General features: G+C 35.9%; 1 protein-coding gene across 1 annotated transcript in view; it reads left to right on the forward strand.

The window, feature by feature from the left end:
- The window catches only part of LOC128234654 (protein OS-9-like), a 28,590-nt gene extending 11,436 nt beyond the window's left edge, over positions 1 to 17,154 (forward strand). The window contains exons 5-17 of the mRNA XM_052949023.1: positions 2,807 to 2,914; positions 3,612 to 3,813; positions 4,882 to 5,007; positions 5,416 to 5,547; positions 6,228 to 6,383; positions 7,243 to 7,363; positions 7,875 to 7,942; positions 8,454 to 8,563; positions 8,925 to 9,051; positions 10,086 to 10,190; positions 10,566 to 10,742; positions 11,635 to 11,747; positions 14,236 to 17,154. Of these exons, the coding sequence (XP_052804983.1) occupies positions 2,807 to 2,914; positions 3,612 to 3,813; positions 4,882 to 5,007; positions 5,416 to 5,547; positions 6,228 to 6,383; positions 7,243 to 7,363; positions 7,875 to 7,942; positions 8,454 to 8,563; positions 8,925 to 9,051; positions 10,086 to 10,190; positions 10,566 to 10,742; positions 11,635 to 11,747; positions 14,236 to 14,541 (1,851 nt within the window). The 3' untranslated portion in view covers positions 14,542 to 17,154. The remainder of the gene's footprint in view (positions 1 to 2,806; positions 2,915 to 3,611; positions 3,814 to 4,881; positions 5,008 to 5,415; positions 5,548 to 6,227; positions 6,384 to 7,242; positions 7,364 to 7,874; positions 7,943 to 8,453; positions 8,564 to 8,924; positions 9,052 to 10,085; positions 10,191 to 10,565; positions 10,743 to 11,634; positions 11,748 to 14,235) is intronic.
- The last annotated feature ends 2,818 nt before the right edge of the window (positions 17,155 to 19,972 follow it).

Below are 19,972 nucleotides of genomic sequence, written 5' to 3' on the forward strand. Positions count from 1 at the left end.
TTTTAAAGGCACATTCTCACAGCTGGTATATCAAATAGACATGACGGGGCAAATTTTAATTAACAAACATTTTATAAAAATATCTTATGATAGATAAAACAATCATGATAGTTTAATATAACTATGATATAATCGTATAATAAAATTGCAAACTGTAATCAAATTAAAAAAAGAAAAAAAACAACAACAACTAATAAACATAGTTTTCTTTGTATATGATATATTAGGCTAATCTTTGACTAAAAAGAACATTTTTGGAGTTGGGGTGGGAGGTTGTCTGATAATTTCTGAAACACCCAAATCTTTATGTGCATTTATGGTAGATGTTGAACATTTTTTTCCACCGGGGTTTTTCAGGGTTTTCAAACTGGATTAAGGCCATTATATAAAGTCTGCGTGCAAAATGATTGGCAGTAGTAGATCATGGTTAGAAAATACAGCCGAATTGATCATCTAATAAACATGTATATTTATGTTTAAGAAATTGTTTTTGAAAGTATTTGCAGCAACATCCACACGACTTCAAATCAAGTCGGGTATGACTGTTAAATATTTCATGGCATTTATGACTTTGGTCACAATTGAACTGGCAATGTGAATGTGTTAGGCTTAATTTATTAATAAGTTGTTCATTTCTACAAGAGAAGTGGCATATTCCATAAGTCCTTCTGGAATTAAGTTTAATGATCTTTATTGTCATGAACTCACTTGAAGTATTCATGCAAACTCCCTTCCAGCTGTGGGAGCACTTTTATTGAACGGGGATAAGCCGTAACTCTAAAGGGACATTTCACCTGAATTCTTGCAAAAAACTTTTTTGAGACTTGACATATGATATTGGCAGATTAATACTTAAAATTTTATGTTTTTTAGCTTTAGCTTATTTTGCTATTTTGGTTGTTTTTTTCATAACCATGGTGTTGCCAAATTTATTCCGCTGTTTTGTTGGCCATTGTTCAAAAACATTTTATTTACCTAAAGATATTGACATGGAACTTGGAACATAATTATGTTCACAATGTCATTGAGCATACATACATACATATGTATTGAGGACCATTGCTCTAGCGGAAACATAATGCACCGTGGTCAACTGAGATTAACATTTGGTAACAAATCATGGAAGTTATGATAAAAGGTTGTGTTTGTTGTGGAAAAGAAAGATGAGAAAACTGAAAAAAGCATTGTAGAAACATAAAATTTATGTCTGTATTTTACTTATTATACCCCTCACCCATAGTTTTTAACACTTTTGGGTTATTGTTATTCAAATGTTATTGAAAAAAGGTTGTTTACAACAAAATATTGAATTGCCCTAATGTCAGTTGTGTCCAAACAAGATGGTTGTTGTTGATTTAAACTACATCCATTGACAATTTATGGCGTTAACATAAACAAAAAAGGAAGCAGAATTGGAAACGACTAAACCCAAAACAAACTGCAGTACACGAGGTTGAAATCAGCTTTTAATGCAAGCACTGAACCACATGTGAAGTCGAATGCGGACCAGATCTCCCAAGGGATATAACTGGAAATACGTGACAACTGAGTAATAAAATGAAGTTTTCATAATTTATGAGGCTCGATTTCTGTACCGGCTTGTTGTTGTATAGGTTTATTGTCTTGGCCTTATTAATTTACATTGTTTATTGTAAGGTAGCTGTTATACATCTATTGATTTTGTAACATGAAGATTGTAATATCAGTTGATTCCGATCAATAGTTTCTGATATAATCATTGTTTCATTCTCAATTACAAATTTAGAAGTTTAATAGCTGAATTAATCTTCATCTGTCACCTGATGATTACAATCTGCTCCATATTATTGTTTTAATAATAGTTTTAATGCATTTACGGTAGTTTCAGAACAAAGTTTTCCATGCACAAATGTATTGTTGTGTGAATACTCCGGGATGTGATTTGTCAGTGGATGCCCTGATTTCCCCGAATCAGATCAAAAATAAATAATAAATGTATTTTCTTTTTTTTTAATTGATTAAAAAGAAGTTCACTGATTGCTTTTGGTTGTTATTTTATTTTTTGTTAGTATTAATTAACACTCTAGTTTGTGCAAACGAGCTCAAAAGAGCTGCTTTGAAGCCAATTTTGCTTCTGCAAGCACCCTTTACGGCGTAAAACGGGCCCCCAACCTCTCGGGAAAATTGTTTCAGCCCTTCATTCACTTCCTTTATTACTGAAGTTTGTAGACAAAATAATAGCTTGCAAAAAAATGGCATTTGAGTAATAGTTAGGACATATTTTATACAATTTCAATGATTTAAAGAAAAGTGGAGCAAGCAAAGACAAACAATAATTATGATTTTCCAGCTGACACGGAAAAGTATTGTGAATTGTGATTTCATGTCTATTAGCTGTAAAAGTGCAAATACAAACTATTATGCACTTATAGAGGGCCGAAGGCTGATATGCGATTCGATTGCCTGGAAATGAAGGTTATTATCTAAAACCTTAAAGGGGGGTTGTTTCAAAAACTGATCTGGTACAAAATGAACACTTATAATATATTATGCTGAAGTAACTAATTTCATTGTCTATTGATTGCTGCCAATAAGAAGGCTAAAATTGCATAAAAATGAAAGGTAAATGGGTTACTTGAATTTTGAAAATATAGAACTAGGTAAAAAAAGAAGGTTGAATTCTTAAGAACAGATTAATTATAGTTATGCTTACTGGATACTGGTACATTTCGTTTGCGTTCTTTTTGTGAAAAGGTCAAAGCTTTAACTTGGAAAAAGTATTTTTTATTAAAATATGGTAACCAAGTGTATTGTTTTCTCATTCCAGATGTCTGCAGAATGGAAGTCTAAGTCATTACGGCGCTACCATACCCAGCAGTATGTTAATGGTACCAAATGTGACTTGAACGGAAAACTGCGGAAAACAGAAGTCAGGGTACGCACCTTGTATTGATAGTATTCTCTTAAAGCGATTGTTTTGCTGAAGTAAAAATTTGACTCTTTAACTCAAATTGATGATTGTCATGAAACTTGGGAACAGTTCCATCTAATTATATGTGAATTCTTTTATTCAGACACTTGTATTCATAATTGCAAGTTTTATCTTTTAAGACTGTTTGTAAAAATTCTTCTTTTGTTTACAATATGAAATAAATCAATATAATCATAATATTTTGGTGATGAGCAGGTGACATAGAATTTATATGGTTTAGGCACCTTAACTTCATGAAAACGTAACATGGCACCTTGCTGAGCTTGGTAACTTGTCTGAGTTTGTAAGATGTGTTAACGTAATGCATTGGAATATATAACCATGTGCTATAATAAATATTTATTAACATTATACAATTCTTAAAAAGGTCATTTTAAGGGCTAAATGACATTTTATTTCCATGCCACCAGCTCTTCGCTTTGATATGTTTTATGTATGTTTGTTATTCATGTCGGAAAATAGCTCATTGAGCTTATGTTTCTTGTTAGCATATACCTGACTTTAGATAAAGATTCTTGTATCTTGTACCAGTGTCATGTTAATTTTAAATAAAGCTTTAACAAGTCTTTCAATTGAATAAACAACATAAATACACCTATGTGTTTGTTAATGAAAAATGTCAAATCATTTTCCCCCCCAGTTTGTATGTGAGGAAGGATCGGCGGACTACATCTGGCGTCTAGACGAGCCGGAGACATGTTCATACATCCTGACGATCCACACAATGAAGATTTGTCACCACCCGTTTCTGAAACCGCCGACTCCAACACAAACCGTCACCATCACATGTAATCCTCTATTGAACATTGTGCAGTACCAGGAATACCTTGACCACCTTGAAGGTTTGTTAGACATGTTTTAGCAGTTGACTTTATCCTAAACCACTGACCCCAACACAAACCATCACCATCACATGTAATCCTCTGTTGAACATTGTGCAGTACCAGGAATACCTTGACCACCTTGAAGGTTTGTTAGACATGTTTTAGCAGTTGACTTTATCCTAAACCACCGACCCCAACACAAACCGTCACCATCACATGTAATCCTCTGTTGAACATTGTGCAGTACCAGGAATACCTTGACCACCTTGAAGGTTTGTTAGACATGTTTTAGCAGTTGACTTTATCCTAAACCACCGACCCCAACACAAACCGTCACCATCACATGTAATCCTCTGTTGAACATTGTGCAGTACCAGGAATACCTTGACCACCTTGAAGGTTTGTTAGACATGTTTTAGCAGTTGACTTTATCCTAAACCACCGACCCCAACACAAACCGTCACCATCACATGTAATCCTCTGTTGAACATTGTGCAGTACCAGGAATACCTTGACCACCTTGAAGGTTTGTTAGACATGTTTTAGCAGTTGACTTTATCCTAAACCGCCGACTCCAACACAAACCGTCACCATCACATGTAATCCTCTGTTGAACATTGTGCAGTACCAGGAATACCTTGACCACCTTGAAGGTTTGTTAGACATGTTTTAGCAGTTGATTTTTTCCTAAACCACCAACTCTGTTACAAACCATCATCATCATCACATGTAAACCACCTTGAAGGTTTGTTAGACATGTTTTAGCAGTTGACTTTATACTAACTGTTGAACAATTTGAGGTACCAGGAATACCTTGAGCACCTTGAAAGTTGGTAAACGTTGCTACTACACATTTTTACAGTTGGTTTTACAGTATATATATCTTGTTCCTGAGATCCCAAACATCGCGCCAAACTGTCACCATTACAGATAAACCTTTGCTGAATATTGCACAGTACCTCTCATTTAAAACATGGCTTAAACCCTACTCAGGGGGATAGGACCCCTGACTTGATGTAAATTGTGTGTAACATCAATAATGGCCAAGCTTTGCCCCTGAAAGCAATGGCTTGATTTGTTTTCCAGTGAAAGAAGCAGAAGAAGCACAGCAGCGAGAACTAGAGGAGGCAAAAATAAAAGCAGCCGAAGAGGAGAGGGCCAGAATAGCGGAGGAAAAGGCCAAATACTTCAAGGAAAACCAGCTGTATACAGGTACGATACTTCGATAAGATTGACATAGAAATAACTCTGGTCAAAAGATATATTTGTGTAAACCAATGTGTGTGGAACATGGAAACTGTCATACAGAACATAACTAAATTGGGAAATTATCTCTGGCCAATATTGATAATTTTGTAGACATACTGAGGTCGTGTAGCAGGAAATTATGTCATACTAATTTTGTAGACAAGCTGATATTTGTAACAGGAAATGACATCATACAAAGCAAACTATATGAAGGAAAGAGTTAGTGAAATCATGTTTCAGTTTGCACATCTTAACACAGACATAACAGTTCCGACATAAAGTCTATATCAATTTCCATTGTCAATAAAATGGAATATGCACTGCAATCATCAATGAAGAACATTATTAAGATAATCTGGTTTAATACTGTAGACACAGAAGGAGAGGATGGTATCGTTGAAGAGGAGATGGATCCAATGGCTGAGGTGGACAAAGCTTTGAAGGAACATGACGAAATCTTCACTGACCAGTGGAACAGCATTCTCAAGGCTGCAAGAAATGCAGGTAATGTTTGTGTTTATCATATCATAGGTTGGCAATCAAAACAAATTGTCTTCCACATTCTTTTTTTACAAGTCTTGAAGGAAGATGGAGATTTCTTCACTGCCCAGTGGTACAACTTTCTCAAATGCAGGTAACATTATGTGGATGATTGATCATAAGCTGAAGGTCAAGGTCACTCTAAAAGAGAATCTTTGCCAGATTTGTAACTCGTTGGTGTTATATTTTATGAACCGTATTTATAGTTTAACATTACAAGATTCCTTCCAAGAGCTCTTAAAGCTGCACTCTCACAGATTGATTCTTTTGACAACTTTTTTATTTTCTGTCTTGGAATGAGCCAATTTTTGAGTATATGATGGCCTCCAGTGATATAAGACTGCTGACAAAAGACCAGATCATACTTTATCATATTAATGTTAATTGATGTTTTATGGCTAAAAGGGTTATTAACACTTTAAAGTAAGATGAAATTTTCAGCAATTTACCAACCAATTGAGATCTGTTTTATTGTAAATGATCTAGTATGACTGAAAGGAAGGAATTCATGGCAAAATCAGCCGTTCCTGAGACATTTGTTTTAAATTGGTCAAAACTGCGAGAGTGCAGCTTAAACTCAGTTTACAACATTTAAAACAAGTGTTTAAAGAACACATTTCAATATGCATAACTTTCAACTACAGGTGAGGAATCCCTTTTCGACAATTCCAAAACGATGTTTAAGGTGATCACCTCTCAGGATGACTTAAAGGACTTCCTCAAGGACGCTATGAAAGAGGTTAAACGTCTGAACAAAGCTGTGACAGTAAAGTCTGATGGTACTAGTGGAACTGATGATGGTATGGCTTGGGAATAATCATTCTGTTTTTAAGTGCTGTAGTTTTGTGAAAATAGATATTGCCAAAGACCGGTTTAACTCACATTTATTATGTTTTGGCAATTTCTTCTAGCTCAATTTTGTTGTAAGCTAATAGTTAGAATCAGACGGAAGTCTGTTTGCTGGGTTAAAATCAAAGGTTGGATTTTTAGGGGCCATGATGTTTAAGGTGGTAGGCAAGCCTTATTGAATCAGACTGAAATCTGTTTGCTGGGTTAAAATCAGCACATGTTTTCTATTATAGAGGCCATGATAAGTTTGCGCCCATGATCTCTTAGATGGGAGGGAGTCCCATATAACCACCAGGCCTTCTCACCCTAATTAAATGAATGAAATATAGCCAGTCTTTGTTTTATTCATAATTTCAAATCACCTTTTGTGAAAATGTAGAATGTTCAATATTTATCTCCTTTTTTATTATCACATGTGCATCAAGGACCATTTAAAATGTTAAAAATTAATGTATGAGATTTGTAAAACATATGTACATAAGATATCATCTAGATCACCAAGGGCCGAATGTTCCGAACTTTGTTAAAGTTAACAACATTGTGAATGTCATCACTGTTAACTTTCAAATCATTGCTGCTCTGGAAGTTTAATGGATACACTTGTGATCTGCTGAAATTTAAACAAGATATACAACTGTTTCAGCTGTACTTTTTTATATTTAAATATGTAAGCAAGCCCATCATCAATCATTTCATGTTAAAAAGTTAAAAACAATGTCGTTAATAGCGTTGTTAACTTAAACAAAGTTCTGAACAATCGGCCCAATGTAACACATCATGTAAGATGTAAATATTGTTCAATTATTCCAGATGAGTCAACAGACAAGAAAAAAGAAACCGAAGAAGAACAGGAGGAGGAGCCAGCTGAATATATTGATGGAGTCAAGGTCCCACCCTTGCCTAAGAAGGAAAAACACCCAGGGTTTGAAAGGTATGTGTGGGTAGGGGTGCCCGGGTTTGGTTTTAATACCAGTAAAAGTTGATGAAGTTTGGTAGTGGTAAAAACTTAAGCATTATCTTATTATGCTTGTTGCAAATAAGTGTATCAGTATTTTAAGTTCCATTTAGTAATTCCTTGGAACTTTTGAGCAACAATTTTAAATTATAATTTATTAAAGCCATTTATGTTTAAAACGCATGTCACATAAATTGTTGTTGCACAGTCCATCTTGTGCTATTATTACAATACCATCGTGCCTCAGCTGCAACTTACTCATTTTTAAAAAAAAAAAGATTAATTTCAATCAAACTCCACCAAGATGTCCACAGCATGAGTATGTGTGTTGCTCTCAACTCAAAGGTCAAGGTCACACTAAGAAGTCAATTGGCTATAAAACTTGGGCATATTTGGGGTTGTTATGACGGCTCTTGTTTGGTTGTCAATCCTACTAAACTGATAGAAAAAAGTCAAACCATATGTAAAATTATCGGAATCATTTCAGTCTGAGAGGAGGGAAGGATGAAGCTGAAGACCGGATTGATGATCCAGAGCTAGAGGAACTGGACCAAGGTTGGGCTTCCAAAATCATAATTTATTATGGCATTCAGGTCTAAATTTCTCGAACAATCTTAAGTCCCTTGTAACACTATGAAGCTAAGCACAAAGTTTAGTTTGGTTAGAGGACTTAAATCTTCCGCAAAATTTTCATGGAATTACTGGGTTCCCATTTCAAAATTGTGAGATTTATTCTTAATTATATGAAAAAAGGAGTTGAAATGTATGTTATTATCACAGTTACCTGAAGATAGTTAGTCCAGCTAAATTTGTCAAGTGATTGAGTCCCAAAGTTGAATTCTTGTGTACTATCATTAAATAAACAAAATGCAGTTCAGTACAACTTAAAACAGAATAACTCAAATACACTTACTACTCTAGTAAACCAATCATATTTGTGTACCGTGGTAGGCTGGTTAGTGGTAACTGTATTATGAGTTAAGTATTGTGTATATATTTAATAAATAATTTGTGACACAGGGGTTGTATGTATTTATAAATTGTCTTTGATTCATGATTTTCATAGAGATTCGCACCCTGAAGGAGAAGTACAAATCCCGGCGTAACAGACTGACAGAGTTTAAGAAGAAAGTCAAGTCCTCCATGGCTCAACAGTATGAGGCTATTATAAAAGAGGTAGGGGGAGCAGGAGGTGTTAGTAAATAACTCAAGGCTTTTATGAGCTCCAAAAGTTAATAATAAGATCGAATGGCTAAGTAATTTTTAGCTTGTCTGTTTTCTTTGGGGGGGGGGGGATGTCTGGTTATTTATGTCATGATTGGCATGCAAAAAAAATTAACCTTGAACCTCACTAAATACGCATTTATATGGTAAGTTATTCTTATGAAACTTAGTATGCTTGTTACAGAAAAAGTGTCTGGAATTCATAACTGTTGAATTAGGCATCTTTTTTACTAAAAAACGACAACAGATGATCATTGTTGTACTCTTGATACTTAACACTCTAAACAGTACAAAGCTATGTTGTGTTCTGTAGGCCAAAGAAGAGTTGGAAGAACAAGGCCATGATACAGCCGAGGAGACACAGGAGAACCGGGAGGCCATCAGACATCTTACAAAGACCATCGACAGTCTGCTGGATAAGTTAGACAAGACTGAGAAAGGTGAAATGCAATGTGTTAAAAAACATTTATGTCACCTGCGAAGCATTGCACACACATAGGGATTACTTTGCCCGGCGTTGCTGACATCACATTTTTGTTTCAGATAAATAACTTCTATACAATTTGGTGTAATGTCTTCAAACTTGGTATACTCATTGATGCTGGTCAGTAGATGACCCTTATGATTTAGGGGTCAGTAGGTCAAAGATCATGGGGAACTTTACTGGAGAAAATATTTAGATAAAGCGGAGTTTTCAAATTTTGTCTCAACCACCAGTATATTCTGATGAAAATTTGACTGGATGTGGTAAGTGGGGCGTGGCAAAAACATTGTGGATGCCATAAAGCAATCGCTGTTTGTCCCTCAGCCTGAATCTGCCAATACTTATTATATAACTTAACAAAAATCTTGATAACTATCTGTAGAAGACAAAATTCATAGATTTGTTCACAATGATAATATAATCTCTTAAGGCAAGATATTTCACTTAAAAATAAATGTTGTCAGATTTATGACCCTCTGAAAATTATTCAAAAACTTAGTTGAATTCAAGAAATGAATTTACTTTTCATCACAGCTTGAAGAGTTTTTGAAGGAATTGAATGAAACTTAAAGCATTAATGTATGAAATTGCGTCCTTGTATGAAATACAGTAGCCATAACTCTGTGACCAATTGAGAGACCCTTGATATGAAAAATCTGCACTGTAGATTGGAAGAAGTTAATCGAAGTTGAAAGATTGCCTAATAGCAATTGAATTGCTATGAACTCCTGCACATTTTATGAACAATAACTCTGTTGTCCATTGTTCAAAATTTTCTCCTTTTGCAGTATTTTAGAAAATGAATTTACTGTTCGAAGGAATTTTTGGATTGAAGTGAATGAAACTTGGAGGTTTAATTAATTGTGATGCTAACTACACATTTCATTGGTTGCCATAGATTTTCTAGATGTCTGATAGTTTACATTATAACACAATTGCAATAATTTCCAAACTCCAGGATTGATAATCTATTATCCAAATGTGTTGTAGATATTGCCAGTGTGGACAAAGAGCTTGAACAGTTTGCTGAATACGACAGTGAGGAAAAAGGTGTTAAATCCATCCCACCGGTAAAGGTCGACACCCCACCAAGAGGTAGGGATCTAGGCTGTTAGAGTAACAGGTTTCACAGAAGTTTTCAATCATAGAATGGTTCTGATATGACTGACTCTTGATCAATGTACAATATCAAAAGATCTGATTTATAAGTGTTTTATTCATTTTTATATGAGAGTAAAAAAAAGAGGCAATCATTTTTCAATGTAAAAGAAAACTATCTTAAGTGAAAATTAAAAGAGAGACAAATGAGATATGTGAAGCGATTTAAGTTAATCAAATTTTATATTTCGTTGAAGAAAATTAAGCATCTGAGTATACATGAAACCTTAATATTTGGGGAATTTTCTATTTCTCCTTTCAATGTATTTGATAAATCTAAAAGCTCAAGTATACAACATACATGTACTTCAGGTCCCACAGCCACTAAAGACAGTGACGATGTTGACCATCGTGTTCGCGTAAAGGTGAGCAAGATGCTACCAGGGCAGAAGACGAAGGTCATGGGTAACTCTATTAGCTCCAAACAGACAGAGGAACTGGAGAAAAGCGTGCAGCGTGAACTGGAAAAGGCGGGACTTGGCAGTGGGGGTACGATATTGTGAAATAATGCATATTGGGGTTGTCATTGAGTTGTAGGTGGGGGGTTTTGCCGAAGGTTTTTGGTAACTCAATCAGCACTTAACAGACAGAAGAGCTGGATTAAAGCATGCAACGTGACTTGGAAAAGGTGGGCCTTGGCACTGGGGGGTATGGTATTGTGAGAAAATGCATTTGAAGATAGTCAGACAGAGGGGGAACGTTAAGATGAGAGTCTTCAGTAGCTCAAATGACAGACAGATTAACTCGAGAATATTGTGTAATCTTGAAAAGGTTTGACTTGACTCTGGGGGAATGGTATCGTGAGATTATGCATTTTCGGGGTGGTTTGGGGTGTGAGGTTAAAGCAAAGTTACTGAGTAGATCAGTCATCACTAAACTAACTGAGGAACGAGCAATGTGATCAAGGCAGGACTTGTCAGTGGCAATATAGTATTGTGATATTTAAATGCATTGATGGGGTGTTGGTGTAAGATGAACATGAACAAACAACCTGTAGAGGAGCTTGAGAAAAATGTGCAACGCAAGCTTGAAACGGCAAGAGTCTGCAGGGGGGTCCCTTGTTGAAGATTATGAATCTTGTAGGATTTTGGCCCTTTTGATAACAGGTCATTATGATTACATATTTGCTTTTGTCAATAACATTAAGTTATTGATTTTGGTGAAAGTTATTGACAGTTACTGGTTAAAAAGATATTATTGTTATATATACAGAGGGTTTAGAGGATAAGTTGTTATCATTTTATGCAATAAATCTTACCTAAAGAAAATTGCCTAGGATTTGGCTCTCAAGACCAGTAAAAAAGATGTCAGGTAATCTATGTAATTGATTTGAATCCTGCGGTCTCTTATAGTCATTTTCTGTTTTGTTTTGTTTTTTCAGAAAAGATCCAGGTGAAGATAATTACTACAGCCTACGACGGCGATGACGATACCTTGCATGTGCTGTCAGACAAGGATTCAGAGGCTTTCAAGAATATGATTGTGGACATGATTGTAAGAGATGTAACATACTTTTGATTTGGAACTCCTTTTTTTTATTGAAAATAGTACAAATAGGAATTGGTGTATCATTAAGCTAAAATTAGGAACAGTGAAGGAATGAATTACGCGATTGATGTCATTATTTGGGTACCCATTATTTGGGTATTTAGGCTTGTTAAAGTGTGAGGAGTTCAAAAGACTCCAGCCCAATTGCGTTCATATCCCTGATTATGGCATCAATCCCGCAATTCATTACTTATATTTACCCCAATAGCTCATTATTTCATTCAAGAATTGTTAAAACAATACTTCATTTCATTTCAGAAAACCTAACAGTAATTGTTTCTCCCCTATTCTGTAAATTAAACATCCAGACCATTACACCACAATAAAGCTGGAAAAAAATGATCACTCATAGTTGATATGTATAATCACTTTTAAATGTTAAATTGAAATCTAGTTTTGCTCGAAAATTGAAATGTTAAAATAAATTAATAGTATGATATGGTTTCAACATTTTGATTGGTATATATTTTTAGCTCCACTGGCCGAAGGCCATGGAGCTTATGTCGTCACAGATTGTCCGTCGTGAGTGCGTGCGTGCGTGCGTGCGTGCGTGCGTAAACTTTTACTTTAAACGACATCTCCTCTGAAACTGATAAGCGGATTTTGACAAAACTTCACAGGAATGTTCCTTTGGTGGTCCTTTACCAAAATTGCTCAAATGGTTCCAGTCCATTGCACAATATGGCCGCCAGAGCTAAAAATAGCAAAATCTTTAAACGACATCTCCTCTGAAACGGTTCGGCAGATTTTGATGAAACTTGACAGTAATGTTCCTTGGGTGGTCCTTTATTAAAATTGCTCAAATGGTTCTGGTCCATTGCACAATATGGCCGCCACAGCTAAAAATAGCAAAATCTTTAAACGACATCACCTCTGAAACGGATAGGCAGATTTTGATGAAACTTGACAGAATTGTTCCTTGGGTGGTCCTTAACCAAAATTGCTCAAATGGTTCCGGTCCGCTGCACAACATGGCTGCCAGGGCGAAAAAATAGAAAAACCTTTAAAGAACATCTTCTCAGAAACCGATGATCAGATTTTGATGAAACTTAATAGAAATGTTCCTTGGATGGTCCTTTATCAAATTTGCTTCAATGGTTTCGGTCCACTGCACAAGATGGCCCCCAGAGGTAAAAATAGAAAAACCTTTAAACGACTTCTCCTCAGAAACCGATGATCGTATTGCAATGAAACTTGACAGAAATGTTACTTGGGTAGTCCTGAACCAAAATAGCCCAAACAGTTCTGGTCTGCTGCACAACATGGGCACCAGAGCTAAGAATAGAAAAAAACGTTAAACTACATCTTCTCAGAAACCGATTATCAGATTTTGATGAAACTTTACATAAATGTTCATCGGGATGCCCTTTAAACAAAATTGCCCAAATGGTTCCGGTCCGCTGCACAACATGGCTGCAAGAGTTAAAAATAGAAAAACCTTTAAGGACTTCTCGTCCGCAGTCTTCACGAAAAACATTTTAACCTACTAGCCAGTTGGACTAGCATAATGGCATATTTTACTAGTCCGAATGACAATCTAGTAGTCCGACTATTTTGCCACATTATAAAACTGTATGCTTGAGGTAAATACCTATTTCAATTGAGCAGCTTGCAGTTTGAGTAAACATTTCTTTATTATGATGCTCATGCAGTGATAGGGAGTGACATCCTTCTGTTGGGAATAGTGCTCCTTGTTTTTCAGAACCTATGGGTACTATGTAAAAACAAAAGGCATCTTGCTTGAATAGACTGTAATAATATCAACATGGTTAGAAAAGAAATGCCATGCTTTAATAGCTTTGATTACATTTTACTACTGAATTACCTCCCTTTAATAGAAAAAAAAATAATGTCTTAATTTTTCACGTATAGCATCTTTAAATAATTTTTAAACAATAATAATTTATGAGTAAACATATAAGCATAAAGTTCTCACAAAAAGATCGATTTAAAAACCTTACATTTATACATAGGAAAGTATATATAGACTGAACATTAATTTTCGTTTAAGTGACATTCTGAAAGTTTATGAAACAGCTATTTTTAGTAACTTAAATGGCCGAAAAGTGTAAGTGAAACACCAAGTTGATTCTATCTCGTCAGTTCTTGTTCAGGTTAGATATTTGCTTCATAATCTATTCAGATTAAATGTTTATTAATTGTTTAACTTTTAAGCATTATTTTGGGTCGATATTTATAGTTTAAAGGAAAAACTTATATCTTAAACAGCGACAACGTGTCGCGAGTGGCAAAAGACCCGACATCACATCAGAAGTGAAAAAAAGATGGTCTTATGCAGGACTAAGTGGATGCGTGTTGAATGCTGCTTGTATAAATATATTTTGATAATCAGTAAGGTGGTCTTTGCTTGAACCTTTTGGCCAGTGGAGCACAGGCACTGATGTGCCTCTTGTTATTATTTTACTCTTTGCAGGGAGGAACATCAGAGGTGGACAAAGAACTAACAAGACATGAGCAGCAGGAAGAAAACTACAGCTTCGTGTGGGGCAAAGAGAAGTCCCCAGACCTCACAACCAATAGTGGAGGAGAGGGGTCATCTCAAAGTGATGCATCCAGTGGGACTGAAGCTGAGGGAGCATCTCAAGGTGGTTTATTCACAGGGAGTGAAAATCGCGGAATTTCTCAAAATAAACTTGTAGGTTCTTCTTCATTTTCATCCAGAACTCAAGCAGATAACTCTGCTGATAGTTATTTATCAAAAGAAGACGAAGAATCATAGTGTTTATTGAGGTTACAGTTTTGGTATCAATTCACAGCCTTTGGATATAAGTTTAAAAAGTAGTTTATGTATTTGAAAATCAAAGATTATTAATGCTCACTTACAATTGTTTCTATCTTTTTTTTTGTATTTTTGTAAGGTTGGCTTTAACTTTAATGAATACATTTTTCCTGTTTCTATGCATACTTTTTGTGTGTAAGTATTTGTAACATGCATAATGAGGCCGTTTAGAAATCCATTAGAGCTTGGCAATGGTACTGGGATTACTGGGTATTGAATTTTGAAATTCATGTATATAATTATTAGGGCTCATTACACAACATAACAGAATGTATTGGTATTGCACAATCAGCTTTTCAATTGTAATATGGAAGACTATTTTTGTAATACACTGCATTATTTGTGACAGATAAAATCAAACATTTGCAGGGGGAGGATTCTTAAATCCCCCTGCCATCAACCCCCCCCCCCCCCCCCCCCCCTGAATGTTTAAACCATATATATTTAGATTTTGTGGGAGGGGTCACATGTCAAAACTTCTGTATTAAAGTTGCAACCCCTCCTGGTTCCAAAATCCTGGATTCACCCCATGTGTCGTACATTCCATTCACCATTTCATCCTAATGATTAGTGCTATTTTGTCTGTGGGGAATTGTGAGGTATATAGTTGTGTTCAATAAGTTTCTTAAATTAAAATTATATGTTTAATGTTGAATTGGTAAGGATTGTAAATAAGACAGTGCAATGTAAGGGGTTAAACAAAAACTTGCTTGTTTGCGTTTTCCTGACTTAATCTTTTTATTGCCACAGGTCAAACTTTTTCTTACTATCATTTTTTTTTATCCTTTTTTGGTAATTTTCATTTGCTTGTTATCCTTGCAAGATGTGTGAATGTACTGTTTTTATAGAGTATCTTATTACATTAGTTGCAACAATTCTAAGCTACCTACCTATTTTCTTTTGGCAGCAAAATTGGAAACTATTACTAAGTTATGCAATGTCTATGCTAGTCAGATTTGAGTGTGCAGAAAAATGATAACTAGTGGATGGTTATTACTTTGGTATGCATGTTATGTTTTGTATGCATGCTTCTTAGTGCTAAATTTGCTGTGAAATCATTCAGTTGTATGGTTATATCCGGTAATTATTTGCAATCTTTACACCACAGCTTAGTGCCATACCAGTAGGGGAATAGATCTCAGACACTTTGAATTTTTTTTCAAGATACCTTCCTGATCCGTTGAGATATCAAATATTTTTCTGAATAGCTCTTTTTTAATTCTAAATATACAAAAGTTATTGGAAATTAAATCACATATCCTTGTTTTCTATGGTTCCGAAACGGGTGTAAAAATGGCATCTAATTTTATTAGGACAGTAGTAATTCTCCGACGTTTTCTGAAAATTAAATCATAAATTAATTATTTATATTGTTCTGTTTAATATTTGAAAATTGAAGCTTTCCATTGCCATTGAATTAATACTGTTCAGCAATTACTTTCTAACTATGTCATAAATTGGCAAACTTTGTTGTCTGTCTTACCTAGTTTGTTGCATATACACAACAATGCTAGAAAGTACGGCAAAACTTACAAAAGTATAACCTTTTGAATAAACTACTCCTTACAAAAACCTGATTGAATTTCAACAGGCACTTTCTCTACTTCTTTTAAAACAATGCAATACTCTTGTGACTGTCTGAGATCTTCTCCTGTCCGAGATTTGCTCCTCTCTGAAATCAGTCCCTGATTTTTTGAATCTTCTTAAGCCTAACAGACTTAAGTAGCTTATTTTGTTTAGCGAAATTTCTAACTTTAACCTGATTTTGATGAATGAAATCTTGTGCTTATCAGACGGATGATATCAATAAACAATAAAAAAAATCCAAAAAAGTAAATATATCACAAATTATAGAAGAATCAAAAATAGTGAGCGTAGCATTTTCATGTTATAACAGACTTAAGTAGTTTTGAGAAATTGGCCCCTACTCTCCAACTGTCTGGTAAAGAATGTTTCATGCTAGAAATATTTCATACACCACAATGTATGTAAGTGCACAATGCGAGTGTCTATCTTTTTGCTTGTTTCACAGGCTCATTGACATGACATGATCTTATTTTTCATGCAATTCTTACACATGATGTCATTTCTGCTGTATTTTATGTTAATTGAAAATCGTGCAAAAAATGTACATATGATCTTCTGTATATTGTGTTTTAGTGCTGATTATTTTAGATAATGGGCTTGTTGTTCATACATTTGCTAAATTTTCAAACATGGGGGAAACACCCTTAAAAAACAGTTTTTGTCATTATAATGATATTTTCCTCTGTTAAAGATTTAGTGATTTTATGAACAATGGGACCGATATTGTTGTGATTATTCAGCGCATTCTCAGATATATATACCAAATACTGTTACTGTTTGATGTTGTTGGTTTAAATGGTTTACAGACTATTCTGTATTGTATATAATTAATTCATTTGATATGATATACAAATGGTGATTATTGTAGACAAGATTTCTAAAAAAATGTTTTTAAAATATTGTTGATGTTTATAATGGCTGATAAGATTAAAACTATGGAGGCTGTAATACAATGTGTTGTTTATTTTTTATCCTGCGGAATCATACAATTTTAGCCTTTATGATTGAAGGGACTCATTTGATGTAGGGCTGACAAGTTTGAGGGACCATGGGTTACTCTAGTAGACTACATGTACACTGACAGCTTCTCTTTTTCTCAATCTGTTCACCTGTCTGTATTATCTTTTAACCTCACTGTCAGCCTTACTGTTTACTTCCTTTACCTGACTGTCTGCTCTTTATCTACCAAACTTTACCTCACCTTGTTCAATTACTGTTTGCCTCTCTACCTCACTAAGATCTCTGTCTATCCTCTAAGCCTCAATACTGTGTTTCTCTGTCTCTTTATCTACCTCACCTTTTGCATCTCTGTCAAACATTCTGTTTGCTTCTGTGTCTAATTTTTTCTTCCTCAAAGCTTGTTTGCTTTCTCTACCCCACATTATGTTGTTGTTTTTTTTCTTACCTATTTCTCACATTTTATTTGCGTCTCCAGCTTATCTTTACACCACATGCCTCTCTTGTCTAAATATTTTAACCCCACAGTTTTTTTTATTTGTCTACTTATATCCACCTAAAACATGCATTTCTGTCTACTCTCTCGCATCCTGTATGTCTGTCGATTTATCCCTAACTCTCAGATTGCTTACTCATTTCTTCTGTACAATCTGTCTATTCAGCAGCTGCCATTGTATACTCATCTCTACCTCATCATGTGTATACTCATATATACCTCATGATGTGTCTACATATTGCTACCTCACTTCCTGTGCATATTCATTTATGAATCATGATATGTGTCTACTCCTCTCTACCTCACATTCAGTGTCTACTTGCTCTTCCTCACTTTATCTGTCTACTTACCTCCACCATGCTTGATGTGTTTATTCTTCTTTACCTAACTACGTGTATATTCATCTCTACCTCATGATATGTGTCTATTAATCTTTACTTTACGATCTGCGCCTATACAGCTCTACCTCACGCTCTCCATCTACTCATCTACCTATTATATCTGTCTACCTCATTATGTGTGTCGACTCACTATATGCGTCGACCTATCTCTACCTCATGATCTCCATCTACTTATTTCTTCCTCACCATATATGCTGACTCACTCTACCTCACAATCTGTTTCTACTTATCTCTTCCTCACTGTATGTGATCTGTACCTCGCTTAATGGCACCAACTGTATCACCTCATATATTTCTCACCATCTGTATATATTCACCTCTACCTCACTTTGTTTACTTATCTCTACCCCGTTGTATGTGTTTTCTCTTCTCGTACACATCTCTACTTCATCAATGTTTACTTATCTCTACCCCGCTGTATGTGTTGACTCTTCTCGTACACATCTCTACTTCATCAGTGTTTACTTATCTCTACCCCGCTGTATGTGTTTACTCTTCTCGAACACATCTCTACTTCATCAGTGTTTACTTATCTCTACCCCGCTGTATGTGTTTACTCTTCTCGAACACATCTCTACTCCATCAGTGTCTACTTATCTCTACCCCGCTGTATGTGTTTACTCTTCTCGTACACATCTCTACTTCATCAGTGTCTACTTATCTCTACCCCGCTGTATGTGTTTACTTTTCTCGTACACATCTCTACTTCATCAGTGTCTACTTATCTCTACCCGCTGTATGTGTTTACTCTTCTCGTACACATCTCTACTTCATCAGTGTCTACTTATCTCTACTCCGCTGTATGTGTTTACTCTTCTCGTACACATCTCTGCTTCATCAGTGTCTACTTATCTCTACCTCGCTTTATTTGCCCAGTCATCTCGACCTCAAGTTCCGTGTCTACATATCTCAACCTCACTTTGTGTTTATTCATCTCTACCTCACGATCTGTGTCTACTCACTCTACCCCACTACATGTGTATACTTATCTATACCTCACAAACTCTGCCTTCTCATCTCTACCTCGCTATCGGCGTCTACTCATATCTACCTCGCCATATGTGCCTACTTATTTCTACCTCACTATCGGCGTTTACTCATATCTACCTCGCCATATGTGCCTACTTATCTCTACCTCACTATCGGCGTCTACTCATATCTACCTCGCCATATGTGCCTACTTATTTCTACCTCGCTATCGGCGTTTACTCATATCTACCTCGCCATATGTGCCTACTTATTTCTACCTCGCTATCGGCGTTTACTCATATCTACCTCGCCATATGTGCCTACTTATCTCTACCTCGCTATCGGCGTCTACTCATATCTACCTCGCCATATGTGCCTACTTATTTCTACCTCACTATCGGCGTTTACTCATATCTACCTCGCCATATGTGCCTACTTATCTCTACCTCACTATCGGCGTCTACTCATATCTACCACGCCATATGTGCCTACTCATCTACCTCGCCATGTGCCTATCTTATGCACAAGTCATTTGTAACCACGGCCCCCCAGGTCCGGGGAATAGCGGGGACTTTGACGTTCGGTCCAGCCAAGCCCGGGCAAAATCTCCGCCCTGCGGGGAGGATCTGCTGGTAAAACCCCCGCAACCAAGGGACCCTAGATAAGGCCAATTTCCCGCTATATTTGGCGTGAAGACAAAACCACCGCATTCCCACGGCACTGCGGGGCCACCTGGAAGGTAAAAACACGGCCCTTTTCCCCGGCTATCCCCGGTATACCTCCGGACCTGGGGAGGGGGGGGGGCGTGGTTACAAATGACTGGTGCATTACACTCTCGGCCATGGAAGATACTTATAATCTATTTTCTTGTAATATTCTTAAATTCTATTTCTATATGTACCATGTTATGTCGCCACTTGAACTCTGCGGCGTAGTGATAACCAACACTCGTTTCTACCAT

The sequence above is a fragment of the Mya arenaria genome, chromosome 5, assembly GCF_026914265.1.
Source record: "Mya arenaria isolate MELC-2E11 chromosome 5, ASM2691426v1".
Lineage (NCBI taxonomy): Eukaryota > Metazoa > Mollusca > Bivalvia > Myida > Myidae > Mya > Mya arenaria.